We start from the raw sequence: 24,896 nt of genomic DNA on the forward strand, positions 1-24,896 counted from the left end.
CTAGACTCTTGAAACCCTCTTAAGTACTGTCAAGTCCCGGTTATTCAGAATTCGGGGCTAGAAAACACACACACGTATTCATCTGCAGAGTATATAATACTGTTCTAGTATTGTCCCACTACTTCATTCAATCCTACCCCATAAAGGTTGCTTATAACTTTATACGGTAGTGATGTTGCCAGTGTCTCACAGTGAGATAATGTATAAAGCATTATCTTTACGTGTTTGATATTTCACTAAATCCCCACAGAGAGTGAAGCAGGCATTTATTGATGAAGAAAATGATTCTCAAAAAAAAAAGGGACATGCTAGGACATATGGTTCAGCTGGGGCAAATTCAAAACCAAAAGCAGCTCTTCTGACTTCCAAATCTGTGCTTCTTCCCCTATTCCAAGTTCCTTCACCAGAAATCAGTACTTAAGAATTCAACCAGTCTGCATGCTACCTTGTTACAACACATTCTATGACAAGGCAGAAGGCCCTTGGAATTCCAATCTCAGCTAAGGCACAGGGGACTCAGCTGATGGCTGGGATCACCCACACTTTCTTTACTCAGATCCAGACAACATTTCTTTATCACCTACCATGTACTAGTAATGAATTATACACTGCAACTGAGTTGTAAGCTAAAAATGCCTTAAATGATACATTTTATGTTATGTATATTTACCACAAAAAAAGGAAACTAAACTGCTTTTTACTTATATTTCTGTATCTCCCAAATAAATATATCCCATTTCTCAATAACTCATAACTACATATTATGGAAATATTTTCCAAATGGCCTCCAATCTGTAGATTATCATGTGTGATACCATAAAATTAGGCCATATACTGTGCAAATAAGAAGAGAAAGACATGATTCAGCACCAAGTTCCCATAAATGATAAAGTCTAGGGCATTAATTCACATTAAGCATCCCAACATCATTTCTTGAACACTTATAAAAAATAAGCTATTTATTACACCTTAAAACAGGATCCCAACACCTGGCCTCCTATGCTTATGAACAAATTTGCCAATAGCCACAGTACTTTTTTCTCCGACCTTAAAATTCAACTCGAAATTCTCAACATACTCCTCCAGGTGAAAGAACACTACTTTTAAAAAAATCCAACAAGAAACCTATTTGCTATCCTTGCCACCTCACTTTAAACAAATACAATTTTAGAAAGAAATCTCTACTTCCAGGCCCATGAAATTCTAATCTTGGCCAAGGCAACTAGGTTGATTCTATTACACCCAACTTAGGATTTCTTGTGGATCTAACACTTGGAAGAACCCTTTCCTACACAGCCTTCTCTAAGTTTGGCTACTGCCCACTTTTTTTTTTAGCCTCCCTGAAAGTAGTGTGATGTACTGAAAAACCAGTGAAATGGAAGTTACAAAAGATGAACTAAAGTCATAATTCTGTTAGTGGGTAAAGTTGGGGGAAATCAATGCCTTATTTTCTTATCTATAAAATTAAGGGCTGGTGCTTGGATTTGTCTGCTGTGTTGATGATAGAACTTTCCAATCTAATAAAATCTCTCAAGGATTCATGTCAAAGCATAAGTGCTCTAGAATTGCTCCAACTGAAGAGAGGCTCAGAAACCTGAGTAAGCCCACCAGAGGCTGCCATCTTGGGGGGAGGGAGTCCCAAAGAGACCGTTTGAAAGCCAGTCAGTAAAATATTAGCTGGAGGTTATCAAAACCCTCAAATAAATACAAGTGCATGTTTCAAACAAGGATCAGGGATTAGAGTCTTAAAAAAAGAATTTTGAAAAAAAAATTATGCTGTCAAACTGAATTGGCAAATTAGGTTCTTTCTTAATCATGAAAATAAGCACTCAAAAAAAGAACATCCCAGGAGTCCCAAAGGATAGAGATAATGAACTGAAAGTATATCATCTGCTTCTCTTATCACTACATAAAGTTGTTAGCATTTTTCTTCATGTTTATTTTTTCTAGCTTTATCTAGATATAATTGACATGTAACATGTACAAGTTTAAGGCATACAATGTAAATGACTTGATAAATATATTGTGAAATCATTACCACAATGAGGCCAATTAATATATCTATCACCTCACATAGTTTCCATACTGTGTGTGTGTGGTAAGAATACTTATCTACTATTTCAGCCACTTTCAAGTATACAGTACAGTTTTGTTAAGTATTTGTTGTTGTTGTTCAGTCACCCAGTCATGTCTGACTCTTTGCAACCCCATGGATAGTCAACAAGTATTTTTCAGTTTCTAGTAGCTCACATTGTATTGGCATTGGTGATATAACTCAGGATTTCCAGTGAGAACACATTTTCCTACAACTTAAAAATTCTTGTGCTGTATCTTTTTTCCCCCCTCAAAATTTTTACCTCAAGAAGTTCATCCTCTGGCTGTAGGAGGTTCAGTGTATCAAGAGGACCACCTGGAGCAATCGAAGAGATATAATGGTGCCCATCAAAGGAATCCACTTCCATGCCAAGCCTCAGAGTGTGAATGGGCAGCAGCTGCAGCGAAACATAGAGCAGTAATATAAACATGACATGGACACATCTGGCTGGTAATTCTCCATCAAATGTCACTTTGACATGATAGTCCCACCCCTTGAGTCAGATCACGAAAATCCTCAGACAGACAATAACTGGAAAACTAGCCTCAAGTAAAATATGAAGTCATTTCTCATCGTGTTCTCACTCTTTTCCTTTCAGATTCCCTGGGAACAGAGACAGACAGACAAAGTCTCCAATTCTAAGCTCTGGCACTCCAAACTTCCAATTGGTCCCAGAATGTATTCTGTGTTTCACTTTTCTGCAGGGCTTCTCATCCCTCCTTTTTATATGTAACTTAAGTTCCATTCACACTTCAATACCAAAAGCAGTGTCACTTCCATGAAGCCCTTCCTGAAATCTGAGTTAACTCACCTCCACCTGGAGGTGATATAAGGGTGGCTATAAGACTATCCTGTACACACCTCCATCACAGTGCACAACACACTGTGTTTAAAATTCCTATTTTCTTAACTGCCCCCCTGCTTGAGGGTATCTTTTCTCTCTATAACCTTAGGCCCTAGAATAGTACCAGCCCTCTGAAGATGGGCTCATAACATGTTATTTGAACTGATTCACAAAAGATGGTACCTCTTTCAAGTGTCTTTTCCATCTAACCAGTTTAAGTTAGAATACTTTCTGATGTGGGGGAGGCATGGGTGTGAAATAAAGAAGGCAATTGTCATTCTACTCTTGGAAGGTAAGAAAATGAGTGTCTTAGTGTTGTTGGCTATAAAGGTCAAGGGCATTCACCAAACTCCATGCCCTTCACTTTCAAAACTGGAGCTAATGATTTCTCACTGTGGCTATATAAACTCAAATACGGTAAATGGTACTAATTATGATTTATACTCCCTATATCAATAGTCCATTTATCTAAAATACCAGGCCCATCTCTCATGGTGTATTTGCTGAGGAGAAAACCCTACACAAGGTGGCAATACACTCATGACATGACTCTTTCCCTCATATTTCCTTTTCTCTGTGATTATTTATCCTGAAGCTTGTCACCTCCCCTTAGTCATCTGCTCTGAGTCCCCAGAGTTCCACACGCCTTGCTTCAGACACCACCTGGGGCTCATTTCCATTCCACTACAGACACACAGACAAATGTGAAGTGGCAATGAAACCAGCTGACGATGGCTGCAATGGCTTAAATCAGGCATGAGGAACTTGGGCTAATTTTCTGAAAATTAAATGCTCTTGACCAAGCACCGCAGGATCGAGTCATCTCGAGCAAAGAGCTGTTTTAGCAGTGTGAAAGTAAGATTGTTTTTATTCTTGTTTTTTCTCTGTGATTTCTTCATTTGTCACTGCTGCTATCTCATTCTGTTTCGTCATTGTACCCAATCTTTTACTATCACGCTAGGAGATATTACAGTCCTTTCCTTTAGCACTGAAAGCTAAATAAAAGCTCTGAGAAATGTTCTGTAATAGCAGTTTACCCATCCATCTCAGCCAACTCTCTTCCTTCCTTCCTTATGAGCCAAACACTAGAGCAGAGAGTGGCCAGTGGGTCCCTGTAATTCATCCCCCAATGTTTGCTGAAGTCTGCTTGCAAGAGCAGGTTGTTCCATTTTCAGGAATTCTGCAAGCCAGTTGTTGGTGACAGCCATTATTAAACATGAAATTATACAAATAATTAAACAAATAAAGTAATATTAAAAATAAATTAGTAAGTGAATTTAACAATTTTAAAAATAAAAAATAAATTTATAAATAATAAATGAATTTATTTTTTATTTAGCAATTAAACAAATAAATAAATATTAAAAATAAATATCATGGAGCTTCCTCAGTGGTCCAGTGATTAAGAATCCACCTCATAATGCAGGGGACACCAGTTCAACCCCTGCTCTGGGAAGATCCCACAGTCTCTATCCTATGGTACTAATATCTAGTGTAGAAGACAGATAATATAAACAAGCAAGAAAGCAAGCAGACTCAAGCAAAACGAAATAAGTCAACGAACAATACACCAAGAAACAAGTGAAATATAAACCCCAAATTACTGTGGTAAGTGCTATGAAGGAGCTAATCAATGTCAGGACATCAGACACAACCGTGATGGCTGTTTTGAAAAGTTTGTCAGAGTAGGTTTCACGCAGATGGGGACATGTAAGGTGAGACTCAAAGATAAGAATGAATCAGCCCTACAAAGAACCTGCTGGTAGATTGCATGGAAGGTAAGTGAAAAAGGTATTTGCTAAATTTTTGGTTTGAGCAACAGGGTAAACAGTGGTAGTAATTCCTACATAGAAATAAGTGCCCAAATTAAAACAGACATTGCTGCACAGAGAGATCTTTGCTGCTTGTATAATAGCATGTCCCCATAAAAAATAGAAGGATTAAGGAGGGAATTGATCCCAGGCTCCCCTCCAAGCCCCTACTGCTGTTAAGTCACTTCAGTCATGTCCGACTCTGTGCGACCCCACAGACAGCAGCCCACCAGGCTCCTCCGTCCCTGAGATTCTCCAGGCAAGAACACTGGAGTGGGTTGCCATTTCCTTCTCCAATGCATGAAAGTAAGCCCCTTACTAAACCTGCTCTATTTCCCTTCTCCATGGAACAGCTGATGTCAGGAACAGGCTGGAGCACCGCAGAGCAGCAGCAGCTTACTCAAGGAATCCCCTGCCCACCAGATGCAGAACTGTGCCCCTCTAGGATACTCCCCTAGATATCTGTAAATACCACATGCTCCCTAGAAGCTTGCATGAAACACACATGCTCCACCTTCAATCATACTGAATAGATAAACCAGAAATGATGTTTACAAAATCTGTCAATCTAAAAGAAGCCTACCTAATATTAGTTCTAAATCTAAATCTGAGTACAGCTGGGTTTCTGAGACTTGATGTTACGTGGCTCCAGGTGTCTCTGTGGGAGCAGGACTATTTAATTACTTGTCCCAGCTGCATTTAGCAACTAAACAAATCAACCATTTCATCTGTCTCTTTCAGTAGTCCACCCTTTCAGAATTCTGAGAGCAGAAAGTGCTAAAATGACAGAAGTAGGTGTCAACAGATGATTGATGCCTTCACACACAAAGCACGTTATGCTTTTTGCTGCTAATTCAACGTGCTTTGTAAGGGGTCCTACTTAACTTGACAAAGTTAATTGAGCAGCAGGATGTTCATGATCCTGATATGACAAGTAAAGGGTACAAGGAAACAAATCCAAGGAAAGTGTGACCATTGGGTGATTTACTGTAGATGCTAAAATTATGAAGATCAAATGAGATCAAGAAAGCTAGAGGCCTTAACCTATGAGTGGAGAGAACAGTCAGGAAACAAGCTGCAGTTCATTCATTTTATCTTGTCCCTCAAACAAGATATCCAAGTATTCAAGTGGGAATATAAATGTTGCTCCGGGGTTAAAAAAAAAAAAAAGCTTCTGAAAAGGAATAGTTATGTCAGTGGTATGGGGAGGAGGCTTCCAAAACAGTTGAACTTAAAATAGAACAGAAATGATCCTATGATTAGTTCTTATACACACACACACTCCCTCTCTCTTTCTTTCACTGGAGATATTACATAACCATTTATGTTTAAAGATTAGGTAGAAAGACTTGGTAAATTTACCCCAATTAAAAACAAACTTTCGAGATACATTCGTGAGGTTACTCCTTTCTGCCCGTGGACGCCGCCGAGAAAGCATCGTTGAAGTCTTCCCCGCCTCCACTGCCATCATGTCTAAATCAGAGTCTCCCAAAGAGCCTGAACAGCTGCGGAAGCTCTTCATCGGAGGATTGAGCTTTGAAACAACCGATGAGAGTCTGAGGAGCCATTTTGAGCAATGGGGAACGCTCACAGACTGTGTGGTAATGAGGGATCCAAACACCAAGCGCTCCAGAGGCTTCGGGTTTGTCACGTATGCCACGGTGGAGGAGGTGGATGCGGCCATGAATGCAAGGCCACACAAGGTGGACGGAAGAGTTGTGGAACCAAAGAGGGCCGTCTCAAGAGAAGATTCTCAAAGACCTGGTGCCCACTTAACTGTGAAAAAGATTTTTGTTGGTGGCATTAAAGAAGACACTGAAGAACATCACCTGAGAGATTATTTTGAACAGTACGGGAAAATTGAAGTAATTGAAATCATGACTGACCGAGGCAGTGGCAAAAAGAGAGGCTTTGCTTTTGTAACCTTTGATGACCATGACTCCGTAGACAAGATTGTCATTCAGAAATACCACACTGTGAATGGCCACAACTGTGAAGTGAGAAAAGCCCTGTCTAAGCAAGAGATGGCTAGTGCTTCATCCAGCCAGAGAGGTCGAAGTGGTTCTGGAAACTTTGGTGGCGGTCGTGGAGGTGGTTTTGGTGGGAATGACAACTTTGGTCGTGGAGGAAACTTCAGTGGTCGAGGTGGCTTTGGTGGCAGCCGTGGTGGTGGCGGATATGCTGGCAGTGGGGATGGATATAATGGATTTGGCAATGATGGAGGTGGCGGAAGCTACAATGATTTTGGCAATTACAACAATCAATCTTCAAATTTTGGACCCATGAAAGGAGGAAACTTTGGAGGCAGAAGTTCTGGCCCCTATGGTGGTGGAGGCCAATACTTTGCCAAACCACGAAACCAAGGTGGCTATGGTGGCTCCAGCAGCAGCAGTAGCTATGGCAGTGGCAGAAGGTTTTAATTACTGCCAGGAAACAAAGCTTAGCAGGAGAGGAGAGCCAGAGAAGTGACAGGGAAGCTACAGGTTACAACAGATTTGTGAACTCAGCCAAGCACAGTGGTGGCAGGGCCTAGCTGCTACAAAGAAGACATGTTTTAGACAATACTCATGTGTATGGGCAAAAAACTCGAGGACTGTACTTGTGACTAATTGTATAACAGGTTATTTTAGTTTCTGTTCTGTGGAAAGTGTAAAGCATTCCAACAAAGGGTTTTAATGTAGATTTTTTTTTTTGCACCCATGCTGTTGATTGCTAAATGTAATAGTCTGATCATGACGCTGAATAAATGTCTTTTTTTTTTTTTTAATGTGCTGTGTAAAGTTAGTCTACTCTGAAGCCATTTTGGTAAACTACCCCAACAGTGTGAAGTTAGAATTCCTTCAGGGTGATGCCAGGTTCCATTTGAAATTTATTTACAACCTGCTTGGTGGAGAAGCTGTTGTCTTCAGAACCTTGGTGTAGTTGAACTGACAGTTACTGTGTTGTGACCTGGAGTCCACCATTAAAAGGGTCACCCATGCAAAGTCATGGAGTTTTTTTTTATTTTTTTTGGTTATTAATGATTGTTGGCACATCCTATGCAATATATCTAAATTGAATTATGGTACCAGATAAAGTTATAGATGGGAATGAAGCTTGTGTATCATCCATTATCATGTGTAATCAATAAAAGATTTAATACCCTCAAAAAAAAAAATAAAAAATAAAAAATAAAAACAAACTTTCCAAGAATGCGGCTACAACTTTTAAACTAATGATGAAACACAGGATAATGGCCTCCAAAGTGAGGTATATTCACGCAGAGGTTGTGCAAGACAGTCAACCTAGTAGAGCTTGATTTATATTAGTTTCTCTCATCTGTCTAAAATTTTAATTCTGGAGAATTTCCTGGCAGTCCAGTGGTTAAGACTCCATGCTTTCACTGCCAAGGATCCATATTTAATCCCTGGTCAAGGAACTAAGATGCCACAAGTCACACGGTGTGGACTAAAAAAAATTAAAATTTTAACTCTGAATGTTCAAAAAATAAACATTACATACTCTGCTGTAGAGAAATATATTGAAGATCTCTTCAGCTTCCTTACACCGAGGTCAAGCATCAGCTGCCATTTTTCATTTCAGATAGCATTTGTTACCTGTCTGGCCCAAGAAATATTTGAGCTTTTGACACCTAACCTAACACTCTGCATCGGACCTTGCTTCTATCACCAGTCACATCCACAGCTGGGTATTGTTTTTGCTTTGGCTCCATCCCTTCATTCTTTCTGGAGTTATTTCTCCACTGATCTCCAGTAGCATACTGGGCACCTACTGACTTGGGGAGCAGAGTACATCATGAGAAACGCTGGACTGGAAGAAACACATGCTGGAATCAAGATTGCCGGGAGAAATATCAATAACCTCAGATAAACAGATGACACCACCCTTATGGCAGAAAGTGAAGAGGAACTAAAAAGCCTCTTGATGAAAGTGAAAGTGAAAAAGTTGGCTTAAAGCTCAACATTCAGAAAACGAAGATCATGGCATCCGGTCCCATCACTTCATGGCAAATAGATGGGGAAACACTGGAAACAGTGTCAGACTTTATTTTTCTGGGTTCCAAAATCACTACAGATGGTGACTGCAGCCATGAAATTAAAAGACGCTTACTCCTTGGAAGGAAAGTTATGACCAACCTAGATAGCATATTCAAAAGCGGAGACATTACTTTGCCAACAAAGGTTCGTCTAGTCAACGTTATGGTTTTTCCTGTGGTCATGTATGGATGTGAGAGTTGGACTGTGAAGAAGGCTGAGCACCGAAGAATTGATGCTTTTGAACTGTGGTGTTGGAGAAGACTCTTAAGAGTCCCTTGGACTGCAAGGAGATCCAACCAGTCCATTGTGAAGGAGATCAGCCCTGGGATTTCTTTGGAAGGAATGATGCTAAAGCTGAAACTCCAGTACTTTGGCCACCTCATGTGAAGAGTGGACTCATTGGAAAAGATTCTGATGCTGGGAGGGATTGGGGGCAGGAGGAGAAGGTGATGACAGAGAATGAGATGGCTGGATCACTGACTCAATGGATGTGAGTCTGAGTGAACTCTGGGAGTTGGTGATGGACAGGGAGGCCTGGTGTGCTGCGATTCATGGGGTCACAAAGAGTCGGACACGACTGAGCGACTGAACTGAACTGAACTAACACTCTGCCCTTATGGCTCTTTCTACCTTTGCTCACAGTATTTCATCCACCTTGAATATCCACTGTTCTTATTTCTCCAAACTCATTCTTGAGAGTATAGTTCATCCTCACATAAGCCTCCTTCATCTGTCTTGAGGAAGTAACCCCTCCCTCCTTGAATATAGCTGACCATTTATAATTCAGGGTTAGAGGCACTGACTCTCTACACAATTGAAAAGCCGGGTATAACTTGCAGTCAGCCCTCCATATCTGAGGTCCCTCCATATCTGAGGACGGTGTAGTACTGTAGTGTTTTTGTTTAGTCACTCGGTCGTGTCCTACTCTTTATGACCCGATGGGCTGTAGCCTGCCAGACTCCTCTGTCCACGTGATTCTTCAGGCAAGAATATTGGAGTGGGTTGCCAAGTTCTGCTCCAAAAGATCTTCCCAACCCAGAGCTCAAACCCATGTCTCTTACATCTCCTATATTGGCAGGCATGTTCTTCATTACTAGCGCCACCAAGGAAGACCAGAGTACTATAGTATGTACCGTTAAAAAAGTCTGCATATAAGTGCATCCATGCAGTTCACACCCATGTTGTTCAAGGGTCAACTGTACACATAAGGCATCCTAGCAAAACCTGAATAATAATTCTCAATAAAGTGAGACAAGGAGGGAATCACAGTTCCCCTTAGGGACCTCACCCCAAACCTACAAAATCAGAATATTAGTCAGGAGGAGCAAAATAGGGCATGCTATTTTGAAAAGGCTACTCTGGTGTTTCTGATAGGCCACCTGCCCTACTAGATAACCACTGTCACTACAGTTATTTGATTCTGTTTCTTATGTGATTCACTCAAAAAGAGGCCAGAAAATTATATACTTAAGAATATAAAATACATACTTAAGAATTGGTAACAGTGGCTGGTTGCCTCTGGGGAGAACAAGGGAACTGGGATGGGTGGGAAACACATTTTGCAGTACTTGCTTCTGAAAATTTTAGATTTTATGTCTCGTCCATATATTATCTACTCAAAAGGAAAAGCATAAAGAATGGCACAGACTCAGGAGCCAGATAACTCCTGATTTGTTTTCTAAATTTTGCCATTTACTAGCTGGCTTAAAACTCAACATTCAAAAAACTAAGATCATGGCATCCGGTCCCATCACTACACGGCAAATACATGGGGAAACAATAGAAACAGTGACTTTATTTTCTTGGGCTCCAAAATCACTGCAGATGGTCACTGCAGCCGTGAAATTAAAAGATGCTTGCTCCTTGGAAGAAAAGCTATGACAAACCTAGACAGCATGTTAAAAAGCAGAGACATTACTTTGCTGACAAAGGTCCATCTAGTCAAAGCTATGGTTTTCCAATAGTCATGTATGGATGTGAGAGTTGGACCATAAAGAAAGCCGAGTCTCGAAGAACTGATGCTTTCAAACTGTGGTGTTGGAAAAGACTCTTGAGAGTCCCTTGGACTGTAAGGAGATCAAACCAGTCAATCCTAAAGGAAATCAATTCTGAATATTCATTAGAAGGACTGATGCTGAAGCTGCAATACTTAGGCCACCTAACATGAAGAGCCAATTCATTGGAAAAGACCCTGATGCTGGAAACATTGAACACGGGAAGAGAAGGGGACGACAGAGGATGAGATAGTTGGATGGCATCACTGACTCGATGGACATGAATTTGAGCTAGCTCCAGGGGATGGTGAAGGACAGTGAAGCCTGGCATACTGCAGTCCATGGGTTCACAAAGACCCCTGATGGACATAACTGAGCGACTGAAGAGCAAAAGCTGTGTATAATCCTGGGCAAGTCACTTCACCTACCTGACACTCAGTTTCCACATACTAAAAATGGAAAGGAGGAAATAGATGTTAACCAATAGAGTTATTCTGGAGAAATGTCTTTAAAGCAAAACACTACCCCTGGTGGCTGAGTGGGGGCCCAATACATTCCACTGCCTTCACAATTCTACTTGCTCAAACAGACTGAGGAGCAAACTCTTATCTTAATGCCCTCTGGCTCCAAGAAAGTAATTTAGGAAGGAAACAAAGTGAAATTTGTCAGTCTGTCTTGTCAAAGCCAGAGAACAGGGCCTAGTCTTTTTGTTGCCCACACTAGGGATATCACTAATTACTAATGCTCACTTTGTACTACAATTGATGGCCGGCAGAAGGGTCACTGGCATGAGCATAATGCTTCTCCCTCATAGCTCTGTGATTATCTTAATAGTAAACACTTGCCAAGAAAGCCATCCCTAAAAGTGCAAGTCTCCCCAGATGCGGGAAAACTGTTCTTGTGTCATGATTAACAGATTCCTAGAAGCAGTTCAGCTAATGCTCAAACCACTATAAAGTGCTTTCATCTCTCTCTTTCCCTACAACTCCATCCACCTCAAAAGAAAGTCTTCTCTATTAACACTGGCCTGTCATACAGGGAGATGCTTCCTGAATCTGCATCCCTTAAAACAATTCCTTTCGGCTATGAAGTGGTTACCAGAGTGACCAACTAAAGACAGATAAACAATTAGAAACACCAGCAATAGTCATGAAACATGATTTTCCTAATCAGAAAGCTAATAAGACAGAGGAAAAACCTACAGCCTTGATCTCAGAGCATGATACTAACCTGCTTAGAATGTTCCACTGGAGTTACCTGGCACTGAGAATAAAGCCCAGGCTTATCAGTGTGGATCTCAAGGCCCTGGACTACCTACCTTGTCTTCCTCACCTAAAAACATCCTACTGCTCATTTAGTTTGACCTGGACACTCCAAAACAACTTCCATTCCCCCCACAGGCCAACTCTTTCCCAAGTGTACTTGCTTTCATCATTCTGTTTATGCTTCTTAAATCATCATCATTCATACAATCACTACCTTGCATCGCTTTTACAATTTATAGCTATCTTCTCAGGTTATTTTTCACTTGTTTCTTATCATGACCCAAACCAAGCCCAGGGCTTCCCTGGTAGCTCAGCTGGTAAAGAACCCACCTGCAATGCAAGAGACCCTGGTTTGATTCCTGGGTCAGGAAAATCCTCTGGAGAAGGGATAAGCTGCCCACTCCAGTATTCTTGGGCTTCTCTGGTGGCTCATATGGTAAAGAATCTGCCTGTAATGCAGGAGACCTGGGTTCAATCCCTGGGTTGGGAAGACCCCCCAGAGGAGGGCATGGCAACCCACTCCAGTATTCTTGCCTGGAGAATCCCCAAGGACAGAAGAGCCTGGCAGGCTACAGCCCATGGGGTCACAAAAGTTGGACATGACTGAGCGACCGAACACAGCACAGCAAACCTGGCCCAGAACCCAGGCTCCAGGAGAGAGGACCCTTTGTATTCTGCTCCCCACAGCTGGCCGCAGAGTCTGGTGTGAAGTAGGAGCTCTGTAAATATTACAGGAAGGAAAAAAATGCTCTCTAAGCTGCAAGCTGCCTCTGCTACTATATTATCCAGTTGTATAATCTGAGGTGACTCCGATTTTATACAAAGTTTAGGATCCTCATGTGTGAAATGGGTTTGGACAGGCCAGTTTTCTTTACATATTGCAGAGAGAAAGTAGAAACTACTAAATCAAGAACCAAACTTCCAATTTTAAGAGGATTTTTTTCAATGATAGTTCATTAAAATAAACTGTGGACATTTAATAAAGAAATCAATGTTTAAAAAAGTAAACGTGATAATGTTACATTAAAAAAACCACACATCCCTTCTCTGCCACATATATTATACAAAAGAATGAGTATACCAACTACAAGTATGTAAACATATGCAGATAACAACGAAATATGAAAAAAAAAGAATAGTGCAAATAAGGATTGCACTATTGAGGATTAATAGTGCAATTCTTCTAGTGCAAAAAAAATTTAAAAACCAAGTTTTTGCTATAATCTAGTGTGTGCATACATAGTCGTGTCCAACTCTTTGAAACCCCTTGGACTATAGTCCACCACCAGGCTCCCCTGCCCATGGAACTTTCCAGGCAAGAATACTGAAATGGGTTGCCATTTCCTCCTCGAGGGAACCTTCCCAATCCAGGGATGATCGAACCTGAATCTCCTGCATTGGCAGGTGGATTCTTTACTACTCCGATTTCAACTAAATGTTTTAAAACAGCTTTTTTTTTTTTTTAAAGGAGACTTTAATAGGCCAGAGGTTAAAAGTACTAGAAGCATACAACTGGGAAACAAAACTATCATTTATGGAATGATTCTTATGTATTGGCACTGAGCTATACTAACTGGGGCATATATTAAATATACTTATATGTAACTTTCTACAATGTAGATATTATTGTTTGTATTATATAGAAGAAAAATTAGGCTGCTTATTTCACCCCCAAAGTATTTCCTCAAATGTCACCTTCTTAATGAGGCTTTTCCTGATCAACCTATTTAAAATTGCAAACCCACATTCTTTCCTGAATTCTTTATTCATCTTTCCTGCTTGGCACATATCATCTATGCTATATAATTTATTACTTATTTTCTATCTCCCCCTACTAAAATATAAGTTCTACAGGGAAGGGATTGGTTTTTGTTTTTGTTTTTTCCTGTTCTCTTCTGAAATCCCATACCCAGTGAAGGACTTGGCACTGAGTTGGTATCAATAAATACTTGATGAATGAATGAATGAACAGCTGAATGTACTGGTGAGGTGGTTCTGAACATCTGTTCTATTCAAAACCTTTCCACACCATTATATCAGAGTGCTGCTGCTGCTGCTAAGTCACTTCAGTCATGTCCAACTCTGTGCGACCCCATAGACGGCAGCCCACCAGGCTCCACCGTCCCTGGGATTCTCCAGGCAAGAACACTGGAGTGGGTTGCCATTTCCTTCTCCAATGCATGAGAGTGAAAGTGAAGTCACTCAGTAGTGTCCGACTCCCCGTGACCCCATGGACTGCAGCCCACCAGGCTCCTCCATCCATGGGATTCCCCAGGCAAGAGTACTGGAGTGGGTTGCCGTGGCCTTCTCCTTTATATCAGAGTAACTCAGTGCAAATAGATAAAATGCATAGAAGCTGATCAGGAAGAAGAAAAGTAGACTGGTGGCAAGGAACTAGGGATGAAGATGAGAGAGAACATGTTCTGCCTGGAGAAAGACAATGACATTCTTTAATATGTACAAAGTGTGGTCACTATATTTTTTCCTTAGTATAGAAAATGATGATATGAGGTCTTATGGCTTGGAATATGTAAGATTAACTAAAGCTGAACTATATGATGAACTGAGCCTAAGCGAGGGCATGGTTTCCTCCAAGGACATCTCGAGTTCTAACAGCAAGCTGAAGGCTAATCAGGAAACCCCTGAAGAGCTAAGCAGATTTCTACAATCCCAAAGTACTGAGGGACACTTGGAGTTCCCAGGTTCCACCAGGGACTGGGAACTGATAAATACCTCATACTCAATGGAATACCTGGAGGTCATGTGTTAGGAGCAAAGGCAACCCAAGAGAGTCCAAACCTTACCTGAACTGTACCTCTGCCTCACTGCACACACACACCCACATCCACACACACACGCACGGTATCTCCTTATTAGAAGAAACAGTGACTCCCTTGGACAGAGATAACATCACCTTAAGCCTTCTATAGTTGGCATACATTAATATCAAATATTCAGTCTAACTGAATATTTTTTAGGGTCAGTAGTGTAGTTATAGTACATAGGCTTTGTTGATCTGCTGGCATGTGGAATCTTCCCAGACCAGGGATCAAACCCATATCCCCTACATTGGTAGGTAGATTCTTAACCACTGGACCACCAGGGAAGTCCAGGAAACAATTTAAAAGGACTTATAATATCTGAAAAGCTAACATACTCTGCAAAGCCTGCTCTGCACACTACCTTTAAGGTGGGCAAAGCAGTCAAGCCTGGAATTTGGGCATCTGAAGTGGCCTATGTTCTTCCCAGGCACATCTAACTATCACACTTCATACCAGTCAGAACCTACTATATTTCCAGAAAACCTCTAAAATTAAATTCTGAAAACTTTAGGTCACAGCATTAATCGAGTTACTTTGACAAGAATTTAGAGAAAGTTCTTCTAACAACAAAAAACTGACAACAGTTTAAACAACGTGCTTACCTTTGAATATTTCTGTAATTCAGCATCATCAGCAATCTGTGTATCCAAAGTAGCAACCTAAATTCACAAGAAAAGATACTGTCAATATTTGTAAAAGCATAACTTTATTTCTTCCTGCTGCTGCTGCTGCTAAGTTGCCTCAGTCATGTCCGACTCTGTGCGACCCACCAGGCTCCCCCGTCCCTGGGATTCTCCAGGCAAGAACACTGGAGTGGGTTGCCATTTCCTTCTCCAATACATGAAAGTGAAAAGTGAAAGTGAAGTTGTTCAGTCGAGTCTGACTCCTAACGACCCCATGGACCGCAGCCTACCAGGCTCCTCCATCCATGGGATTGGCCAGGCAAGAGTACTGGAGTGGGGTGCCATGGCCTTCTCCGGGCTTTCTGAAAAAAATCTGTATAAAACCTATATATTGATAACTCCATCTAATCTTTTTTCTATGTTTCTAAAATCCATAACACACAATATAAAATCTCAGAGAATATTTGCTTTTTTGTTGTCATTGTTCTCCACAACAATCTTTTTTCATAAATGATTCAAAAGTTGAACTAGAAGGTGATGGGCAAATATATATACTATTTTTAAAAATCCATGACACCTAAAATTTTAATTTAATCTTCCATTATATTAAAGCCATAAAAATTTTATTCTTTTCACAAAACCAAGACTCTGGTCATTTTTATTTCTAAACCTAGGGCTTGAAACAAAGTTTGCAAGGTCATTAAAATCAGAGAAGTTTGGAAAAACTGAAGCGCCTGAATTTCCACAGCAAGCCCAAACCATTTCCCTAGGAGAAAGAGCCAGCGAGGACACAAACAAAGGACCTGGACCGGTGGGTGGGAAGATGGTGGAATCCTGAAAGCTTTTAATCCTGGCCTAAACCTATTGTTCTGAGCTTCAGCGGTAGACATCCATAGAAACGAATTCCTTGCAAGCAAAACATTTCACTGACGATTTGCATCTGTAAGTTGTTAATGAAATACAGTGCATCTGGAGGGAGGGGATAAGTTAAACAGTGGTTCAGCTAAATCTTCTACAAGTACTGCACTTCAGATAAGTAGATTCTGGAAGAAAATACAGTAAGAAACACTAGAGCATGTGCATGCAGGTAGGTATGCACATTTCTATGTACGCATTCACTCATCCATCTTGCCTGGCTTCTCCTTTTGTTGCCTCATCCCTGTCACTTTAAATTTCGAACTCCAAATTCTGTCTCCTCTTTCGAGCCCCTTGGTTATGACCTCATCATGTGATAAATTAAATTTGGAAGGGTAGTTATAAAGAGGATAATGTGCGTGTTCAGTTGTGTCCAACTCTTTATGACCCTATGGACTGTAGCCCACCAGGCTCCTCTGTCCATGGGATTTCCCAGGCAAGAGTAGGTTGCCATCTCCTTCTCTGGGGGATCTTCCCAACCCAGGGATCGAGCCCACATCTCCTATGTCTCCTGTACTCCTATGTCTCCTGTACTGCAGGCAGATTTTTTACCACTGAGCCACCAGGGATGCCCCAAAGAGGATAAATTTTTAACCAAAAAGAGCTCATTTAAAACCAACCATTAAAAAAAGCTGGTACACCAAACTATTTTTAATATTAACCACTCCAAGTTGTAGAAAGGTCATTTGCTCTAGTGGGCTGCCGTCTATGGGGTCACACAGAGTCAGACACGACTGAAATGACTTAGCAGCAGCAGCAGGCTAATGACAAAATAGCTCCAAAATCTACAAAGTAAAGAAGCAGCAGTTCATGAGAATCAACATGGAAGTACAAAACTAGCGAGAAGAGAAAGCATAAACTGTTTTGACTCATGTTAATGACACTGGAAAATGTCTGACAATAGATAATGGCTAGAATAGAAAAAAAAGATCTCCAACCAGCCAACAAATACTAATGACAAACATATGTAAGAAAATGTGAATAACAATAGAAATTTAATAGAATACTTTATTACTAACACGTTTAATGGGCACTGCAGAGGCTTTTCTAAGCGCAGCTTTCTGGTTTCATGTGGATTCATTTGGGGAAATGTAATCAATCCTTTACTCAATGAATCTAATAACAGGTGAAAGGAAGTCTAATGGACCACTGGCACTATAAACTTATACCTAACCTAAATTACTTCCTGTTCTCCCAAATACATTTGATAATCATTCTTTCATTTTTCTCATAAAACTGTAACATTCTTTGTGAAACATAGGACTAATATCCACAGCCCTTTCAGTGTACAATAAAACAAACAGATCATAAAAGCAATCATAAAAATGCCAGCAATTTTAAGCAGCTGATACAGGTTATAAATTTAAAGGCAAGCCCTCTCTCTCCTAACATTTTTCAGCCTATTGTTAACATAAATGGTCTCAACATGAACTGAGTGTTTGTTAATTGTAACTGAAACTTGTCTGCAGTCCTTAACTGTTCTTGCAGTCTAAAATGAAAAAATAAAATTAATTAATTGATCCAACAGGGAAAAAAACACAGGAAGAAAAAATAAAGGCAGGCTGGTTACTCTTTGAGTCTCCCATTTCTTTCAATTGTGCCATTAGAAGCATGACATAGAATGAGACATGAGTGTTTTTTATTAGAAGATTTTAACATACCATTACTTCATAATCAGGGCCCAGTACATTTTCCCATCTGGATTTCAGCTCATTTTCTGGAGAGTCTGGGGCTTTTTCTGGATTAAAAAAAAAAAAAGTTGAAGCTACTGTGAGTTAAACCCACTAAACTACTGAATTCTTCCATAACAGCACAGTTTGAGTAAGTAAAAGGGAAATGAATAAAAAGGAAAGTGTATTAACTTAGGTCTATTTAGGTAAAGTTAATCAGAGGTGACTTATAAGACATGTATAAAACTGGTGGTAACCAAACTATGCATAGGGCTTCTGCTGTTAAGGAATATTTTAAACAGAAAAGGAAATGATAAGTTATCAATGAAATCTGAATTATACAGTTAATATGTAAACATCCTGTGGTTTATAAGTAAAATGTATCTGGCTTTGCTTTATGCTATGTTAGGACAAAGAAAAATTTAAGGTGAATGTTAATCGCTTCAGCGTAGTACCTTCCACTCACCCACAAAAGTGTAAAAACCTATCAAGATATCTTTACTATCAACAAGGCACACCAACATGACCCATTCAAGCTTTTTACTTGGGTGGATAGAAAAGTTTGTCTGATTTAATTCAACCAATGAGTTGCATGAGCTTTAATGTAACAAAAACTTTGGTTTTACTTTGGTCATTTGTGGCTATGTGGTTATCATACCTTTATGATTTTCTTACTTAAGGGGAGTACTGCCTTTTTTGCATAGGTCAGATGATTTTTAAAAGTGAAGACAGATTTTAAGTGTCCTGCTTATCCTCCATATGACCTTAGCCAGAAGCTCAATGCAGTTTGCAGTCTGAATAATACCTAATAGACAAAAATCAAAGTACTAAAACTATAATTTCAATTTAGAGCCACAGTGGTAGCAGACAATAAACAGATCTCCACCTTTTTTCTTTAAGAAAAACTCAATTGTGTCACAAGAGTGGACAAGTCACAGAACACTTACCACAACTGATATAACCATCTGTCTAAAATCAAACATAACTTGCAAGATCAGCTTTTTCAAGCCTTCCGCAGACATCTAATCTCAGATGCATATAATGCTTAATTACATAGTACAAATCATTAAGTAAAACAGACTAACCTCAAAAATCAGAAACTAAGACTAATGAACACTAAAGAACTTATATTACTAGATTTACAAAAGCATATCCGCAAAGTAACTGCATTAACTGATGTGCTAGATTCCATTTCGAGGATAACTAAAGACCCTATTAAAAACAAAATATCCTTCATGTGGGTGCTGCACCTCTGTGCCTACTCTATTAGCACTTCCATAAGAAATTACATCAAGAGTTCTATTAAATTTCTCACAGACACCAGTTTCTTATGTGGTAGGCTAATTTAAAAAAATTTGTAATGTGTTGGTTGACCTGTAAGCTTAAAAACATGATATCTAAAGAAATTTTATACACATGTATAAGATGTTTATTTCACCTACAATTCTTTTGAGTTTATTTTTACCTCAGTCATACAATGAAATCACAGTCCTGAGTTTTAAAGCAGAGAACAAAGGCCTATGTAGCAGAGGAAAGAGATTACTTTCAGCAGCTCAATAAATTCTAGGCAACACAAAATGATCCCACACAAAAAGTGAATATTAAGATGATCTGACACAATTATTTCATAGGCAACAAAGAATATGCCAACCACTGCCACCTTGGAATGTGGATTGTTTTGAACTAAAGACAGCCAAGATCCAGCAGACTCAGGAAAAACGTTCATCCCTCCCTTAACTACCTAAAGGAATTTAGCTAGGGAACCTGTACCAGAGAGCTATAACCAGAGACAACTTTTTTTTTTTTTCTACAATATTGTGGAGGACCCCCTGTATAACCAGACCCTCCTAGAGGTGTTTTTTTTTTTTTAATGTTTATTTTATATTGGGGTATAGCTGATTATGGAGTAGAGAATGGCAACCCACCCCAGCATTCCTGCCTGGAAAACTCCATGGATAGAGGAGCCTGGTGGGCTACTGTCCATGGAGTTAAAAAGACTTGGACATGACTGAGTGATCAAGCACACACTAAGCACGCAGCCAATTAACAAAGCTGTGACAGTTTCAGGTGAATAGAGAATGGACTCAGCCATACATTCTCCTCCAAACTCCCTTCCCATCCAGGCTGCCACATAACGCTGATCAGAGTTCCATGTACTATATTCAGTAGGTCCTTGTTGGTGATCCATTTTAAATACCGCAGTGTGTACACATCCATCCCAAACTCCATAACTATCCCTTCCCCTCAACTTTCCCCCCAGCCCCATCCCCACAACCTCATTCTCCAAGTCTGTGAGTCTGTTTCTGTTTTATAAGTTTACTTGTATCATTTCCTTTTAGATTCCACATATAACGGATGTCATATGATATGTCTACTTCTCTGACTTCCTTCACTCAATAGGACACTCTGTAGGTCCACCCACATGGCTGCAAATAGCATTATTTAATTCTTTTTAATGGCTGAGTAATATTCTATTGTGGGCTTCTCTGGTAATTCAGATGGGAAAGAATCCACCTGTAACACAGGAGACCAGGGTTCGATCCCTGGGTTAGGAAGATCCCACAGAGAAGGGAATGGCTACCCACTACAGCGCACATGCCTGGAGAATTCCAAGGACAGAGGAGCCTAGAGGGATACAGTCCATGGCATCGTAGTCAGGCACGACTGAGCAACTAAGCACACAACATTTCATTGTATATATATATCACACCAGAGACAACTTGTTTAATCTGAAAAACCTATCTGCATAGCTGGGCAAACTTCTAATTATCAAACATCTGCTCTTCTTATCATCCTGTAAATTACTCCTCCCATTGGAAGGCCCAGGCCCCAATCCCATTCCTTAGCTCAGGATAGCATAGAAGCCTCAATTGCCCAACTTGCCCTTAAGGGCTCACATTTTTATGGGACTCCTACACATAGAAAGTGTGTGTTTCTCCTGTGTTACTCTTTCTTATGTTAATGTAATTATTAGACCAACCAAAGAAACTAGAAAGGAAGAGGGAAAACGGGTCTGCCCCTACAGCAAAAAGAGTTAACATCATAACAGTTGGAAGAATTTGGTCTAACTCTCTAACTGAAATTATATACACTCATAAAAAAAAAAAAAAAGGAGTGAGATTGATCCTTTGAGCAGATACAGAGTGAAGTAAGCCAGAAAGAAAAACACCAATACAGTATACTAACACATATATATGGAATTTAGAAAGATGGTAACAATAACCCTGTGTACGAGACAGCAAAAGAGACACTGATGTATAGATCAGTCTTATGGACTCTGTGGGAGAGGGAGAGGGTGGGGAGATTTGGGAGAATGGCATTGAAACATGTATAATATCATGTATGAAACGAGTCGCCAGTCCAGGTTCGATGCACGATACTGGATGCTTGGGGCTGGTGCACTGGGACGATCTAGAGGGAGGGTATGGGGAGGGAGGAGGGAGGAGGGTTCAGGATGGGGAACACAGGTATACCTGTGGTGGATTCATTTCGATATTTGGCAAAACTAATACAATATTGTAAAGTTTAAAAATAAAATAAAATAAAAAAAAAGATATTTCTAAAAATATTTCTCACTTTATTTTTTTTTACGGTTTTTTTGTTTGTTTGTTTTATGCTGAGCCTCGTGGCATGTAGTATCTTAGTTCACTGACCAGGGATCAGACCTGTGCCACATGCACTGAAGGCACAGTCTTAACTACTGGACCATCAGGAAAACCCATATTTCTAACTTTAGAAAGTATTTGATTTTCACTTGATAATTCACGGTTCACCTATCTGAACTCACATGAATTTAAATAGAAAAAATTAACTGCAATTTACTTGGATCAAAAAGAACAACCTAAATTTCCAAACAATATGAAGTTTTGAAATTTGACTGAAGTGTTTACTCCTTCCTTCAGGCCCTCCTTTCCTGACAGAAGACAATCAAAGCCAAAAGTCAAAGCGTCTCTGGACATGGATGAAGTTTAAGCATTCCATTTCATTCAACTGGCAAGCCTTTCCTGAATGCCTTTGTACAGGGAACTGAGTGAGATTTTGACTGAAAATGCGTGCGGAACAGAGCCAACTAGAGTAGCAAAGGAAACACAACAAAGCCCAAAGGTAAAGGTACTCATCAATTAAAAAGAAAATTAAACAATAAATATATAGCAACTGGGAAATTTGGCAAAATATATAAAAATGTATACACTATTGTTATGGTGAAAAGGAAATATTACTATATGTATACAGATACCTATATCAATGTTAATACACAAGCTAAACTATGCAGTAATAAAAAATGCTGACATCATCACACTAATAAAAATGTATTCAAAATCAACATAATTAAACAGTGATTAAACAAAAATATGCTTATTCTCAACTGCCATAAGTGTTAAGATCCTGAAATTAAGAATATCTTATTTTATATCTTCAAAAATGCCTCTAAAATTCGTCACATTATGTTAACTATAAAGAGAGAAAATGGTTAACAAATGATAAAGTCAAATTACTGTGACTGCTTTGAATTGAATGCTTTGTGCCTACCCAGTATTTCTAAGGCTTGCATGTTGTCATTTTTTAGATCCTCCATTCTTTCTTCAGTTTTCTCCTCTTCATCCAAATTAGTTTCCGTTTCCACTGCTCCAGTCAGAAACAAGGCTGGTGTTTTTGGTGGTTCTACCACAGTTCCTAAAATAGGAATTGTTAATTTGAATCACTATCAGATGAAGATCATATTTAAGTAAGCTTATTTCACTCCAGTTCTTCCATTTCACAACCTTATTACAAACATCTCAGGTAACTACACATTTTATTCCTTTATTTAAAATGCCATTTGTGATAATGGCTCAATTCTTTAGAAAACACACTTGTAGAATTAGGCCACCTGATGCAAAGAGCCGACTCTTTAGAAAAGACCCTGAGGCTAGGAAAGATTGAAGGCAGGAGGACAAGGGAACCACAGGGGATGAGATGGTTGGATGGCATCACCGACTAAATGGACATGAGTTTGAGCAAACTCCGGGAGATGGTGAAGGACATGGAAGCTTGGCATGCTGCAGTCCATGGGGTCACAAAGAGTAGGACATGACTGAGCAACTGAACAAGTGAACAACAAGGAACTAGGCAACAAGAAGAAAAAGGCAAGGTAAAGTTTATGACGAAGCAGGATGACAATACAGCCTTGGGGAGTGGGGGAGGAGGGGAACCCTGGGGGCCATAGTTCTCACTGCTGTGGTGGGCAGGGAGCAAGATAAGCATAAGCCAATTCCACTGTTTTGGGCAATTTTGGTTCTGGCATGATGTCATCATGAGTTTAACAAATAACTAGAGAAGTAAATGGCAACCCACTCCAGCGTTCTTGCCTGGAGAATCCCAGGGATGGGGGAGCCTGGTGGGCTGCCATCTATGGGGTCGCACAGAGTCGGACACGACTGAAGTGACTTAGCAGCAGCAGCAGCATACAGAAGTAAGCTTGAGAATGAGAAGGAAAAGGGAGATAATTCCTATGGTTGCAGAGGTTCTTTTCTTAGCTAAGCTTTCAATCTCAAGAATGTCAATTACTCTATCTTAAACACAAGAAAGGTTGTATAAGAACCATTTTGTTGTGTTAGTCACACAATCGTGTCTGACTCTTTGCGACCCCATGGACTGAAGCCCGCCAGAACCATTTTAGGTTATTTTAAAATAACCACAGTTCAGTCAGTCAGTCGCTCAGTCATGTCCGACTCTTTGCGACTCCCTCAACTGCAGCACACCAATCTTCCCTGTCCGTCACCAACTCTCGGAGCTTGCTCAAACTCATGTCCATCGAGTCGGTGATGCCTTCCAACCATCTCATCCTCTGTTGTCCCCTTCTCCTCCCGCCTGCAATCTTTCCCAGCATCAGGGTCTTTTCCAATGAGTCAGTTCTTTGCATCAGGTGGCCAAAGTATTGGAGCTTCAGCTTCAACATCAGTCCTTCTAATGAATAAACAGGACTGATTTCCAAGGGACTGTCAAGTCTTCTCCAACACCACAGTTCAAAAGCATCAATTCTTTGGTGCTCAGCTTTCTTCACAGTCCAACTCTCACATCCATACGTGACCACTGGAAAAACCATAGCTTTGACTAGATGGAACTTTGTTGGCAAAATAATGTCTCTGATTTTTAATATGCTGTCTAGGTTGGTCATAGCTTTTCTTTCAAGGAGCAAGCATCTTTTAATTTCATGGCTGCAGTCAACATCTGCAGTGATTTTGGAGCCCCCCAAAAAAGTCTCTCACTGTTTCTATTGTTTCCCCATCTATTTGCCATGAAATGATGAGACTGGAAGCCATGATCTTAGTTTTCTGAATGTTGAGTTTTAAGCCAACTTTTTCACTCTCCTCTTTCACTTTCATCAAGAGGCCCTTTAGTTCTTCTTTGTTTTCTGCCATAAGGGTGGTGTTATCTGCATATCTGAAGTTATTGATATTTCTCCCAGCAATCTTGATTCTGGCTTGTACTTCATCCAGCCTGGCATTTCGCATGATGTACTCTACATACAAGTTAAATAAACAGGGTGACAATGTACAACCTTGATGTACTCCCTTCCTGATTTGGAATCAGTTTGTTGTTCCATGTCCAGTTCTAACTTTTGCTTTTAACCTGCATACAGATTGACCTGCACGCATAAATAACTACAAGTGACTTACAAAGTATTCCTACAAAAATATTGAACTCAGGCTTCCCTAGTGGCCCAGTGGTTACACATCTGCCTTGCAATGCAAGGGACACTGGTTTAATCCCTGGTCCGGGAAGATTCCACATGTAGCAGAGCAACTAAGCCCATATGTCACAACTACTGATCCAGCAC

General features: G+C 40.1%; 2 protein-coding genes across 5 annotated transcripts in view; one reads left to right on the forward strand and one right to left on the reverse strand.

Moving 5' to 3' along the window:
- Window positions 1-24,896, reverse strand: part of PATJ (PATJ crumbs cell polarity complex component) — a 387,741-nt gene that overhangs the window by 304,924 nt on the left and 57,921 nt on the right. For all 4 annotated transcript variants that reach the window (XM_070367927.1, XM_070367930.1, XM_070367929.1 and 1 more), the window contains exons 12-15: window positions 22,607-22,750; window positions 18,068-18,144; window positions 15,471-15,527; window positions 2,358-2,492 (exon numbers count right to left, since the gene is read on the reverse strand). In XM_070367927.1, the coding sequence (XP_070224028.1) occupies window positions 2,358-2,492; window positions 15,471-15,527; window positions 18,068-18,144; window positions 22,607-22,750 (413 nt within the window). The remainder of the gene's footprint in view (window positions 1-2,357; window positions 2,493-15,470; window positions 15,528-18,067; window positions 18,145-22,606; window positions 22,751-24,896) is intronic.
- On the forward strand, window positions 6,205-7,738 carry LOC102287117 (heterogeneous nuclear ribonucleoprotein A1-like). Its single transcript, XM_070367932.1, has one exon. The coding sequence runs from the start codon at window positions 6,220-6,222 to the stop codon at window positions 7,168-7,170; it is 951 nt and encodes a 316-aa protein (XP_070224033.1). The 5' UTR covers window positions 6,205-6,219; the 3' UTR covers window positions 7,171-7,738.

Source organism: Bos mutus, chromosome 3 (assembly GCF_027580195.1).
Source record: "Bos mutus isolate GX-2022 chromosome 3, NWIPB_WYAK_1.1, whole genome shotgun sequence".
In the NCBI taxonomy this organism is placed as follows: domain Eukaryota; kingdom Metazoa; phylum Chordata; class Mammalia; order Artiodactyla; family Bovidae; genus Bos; species Bos mutus.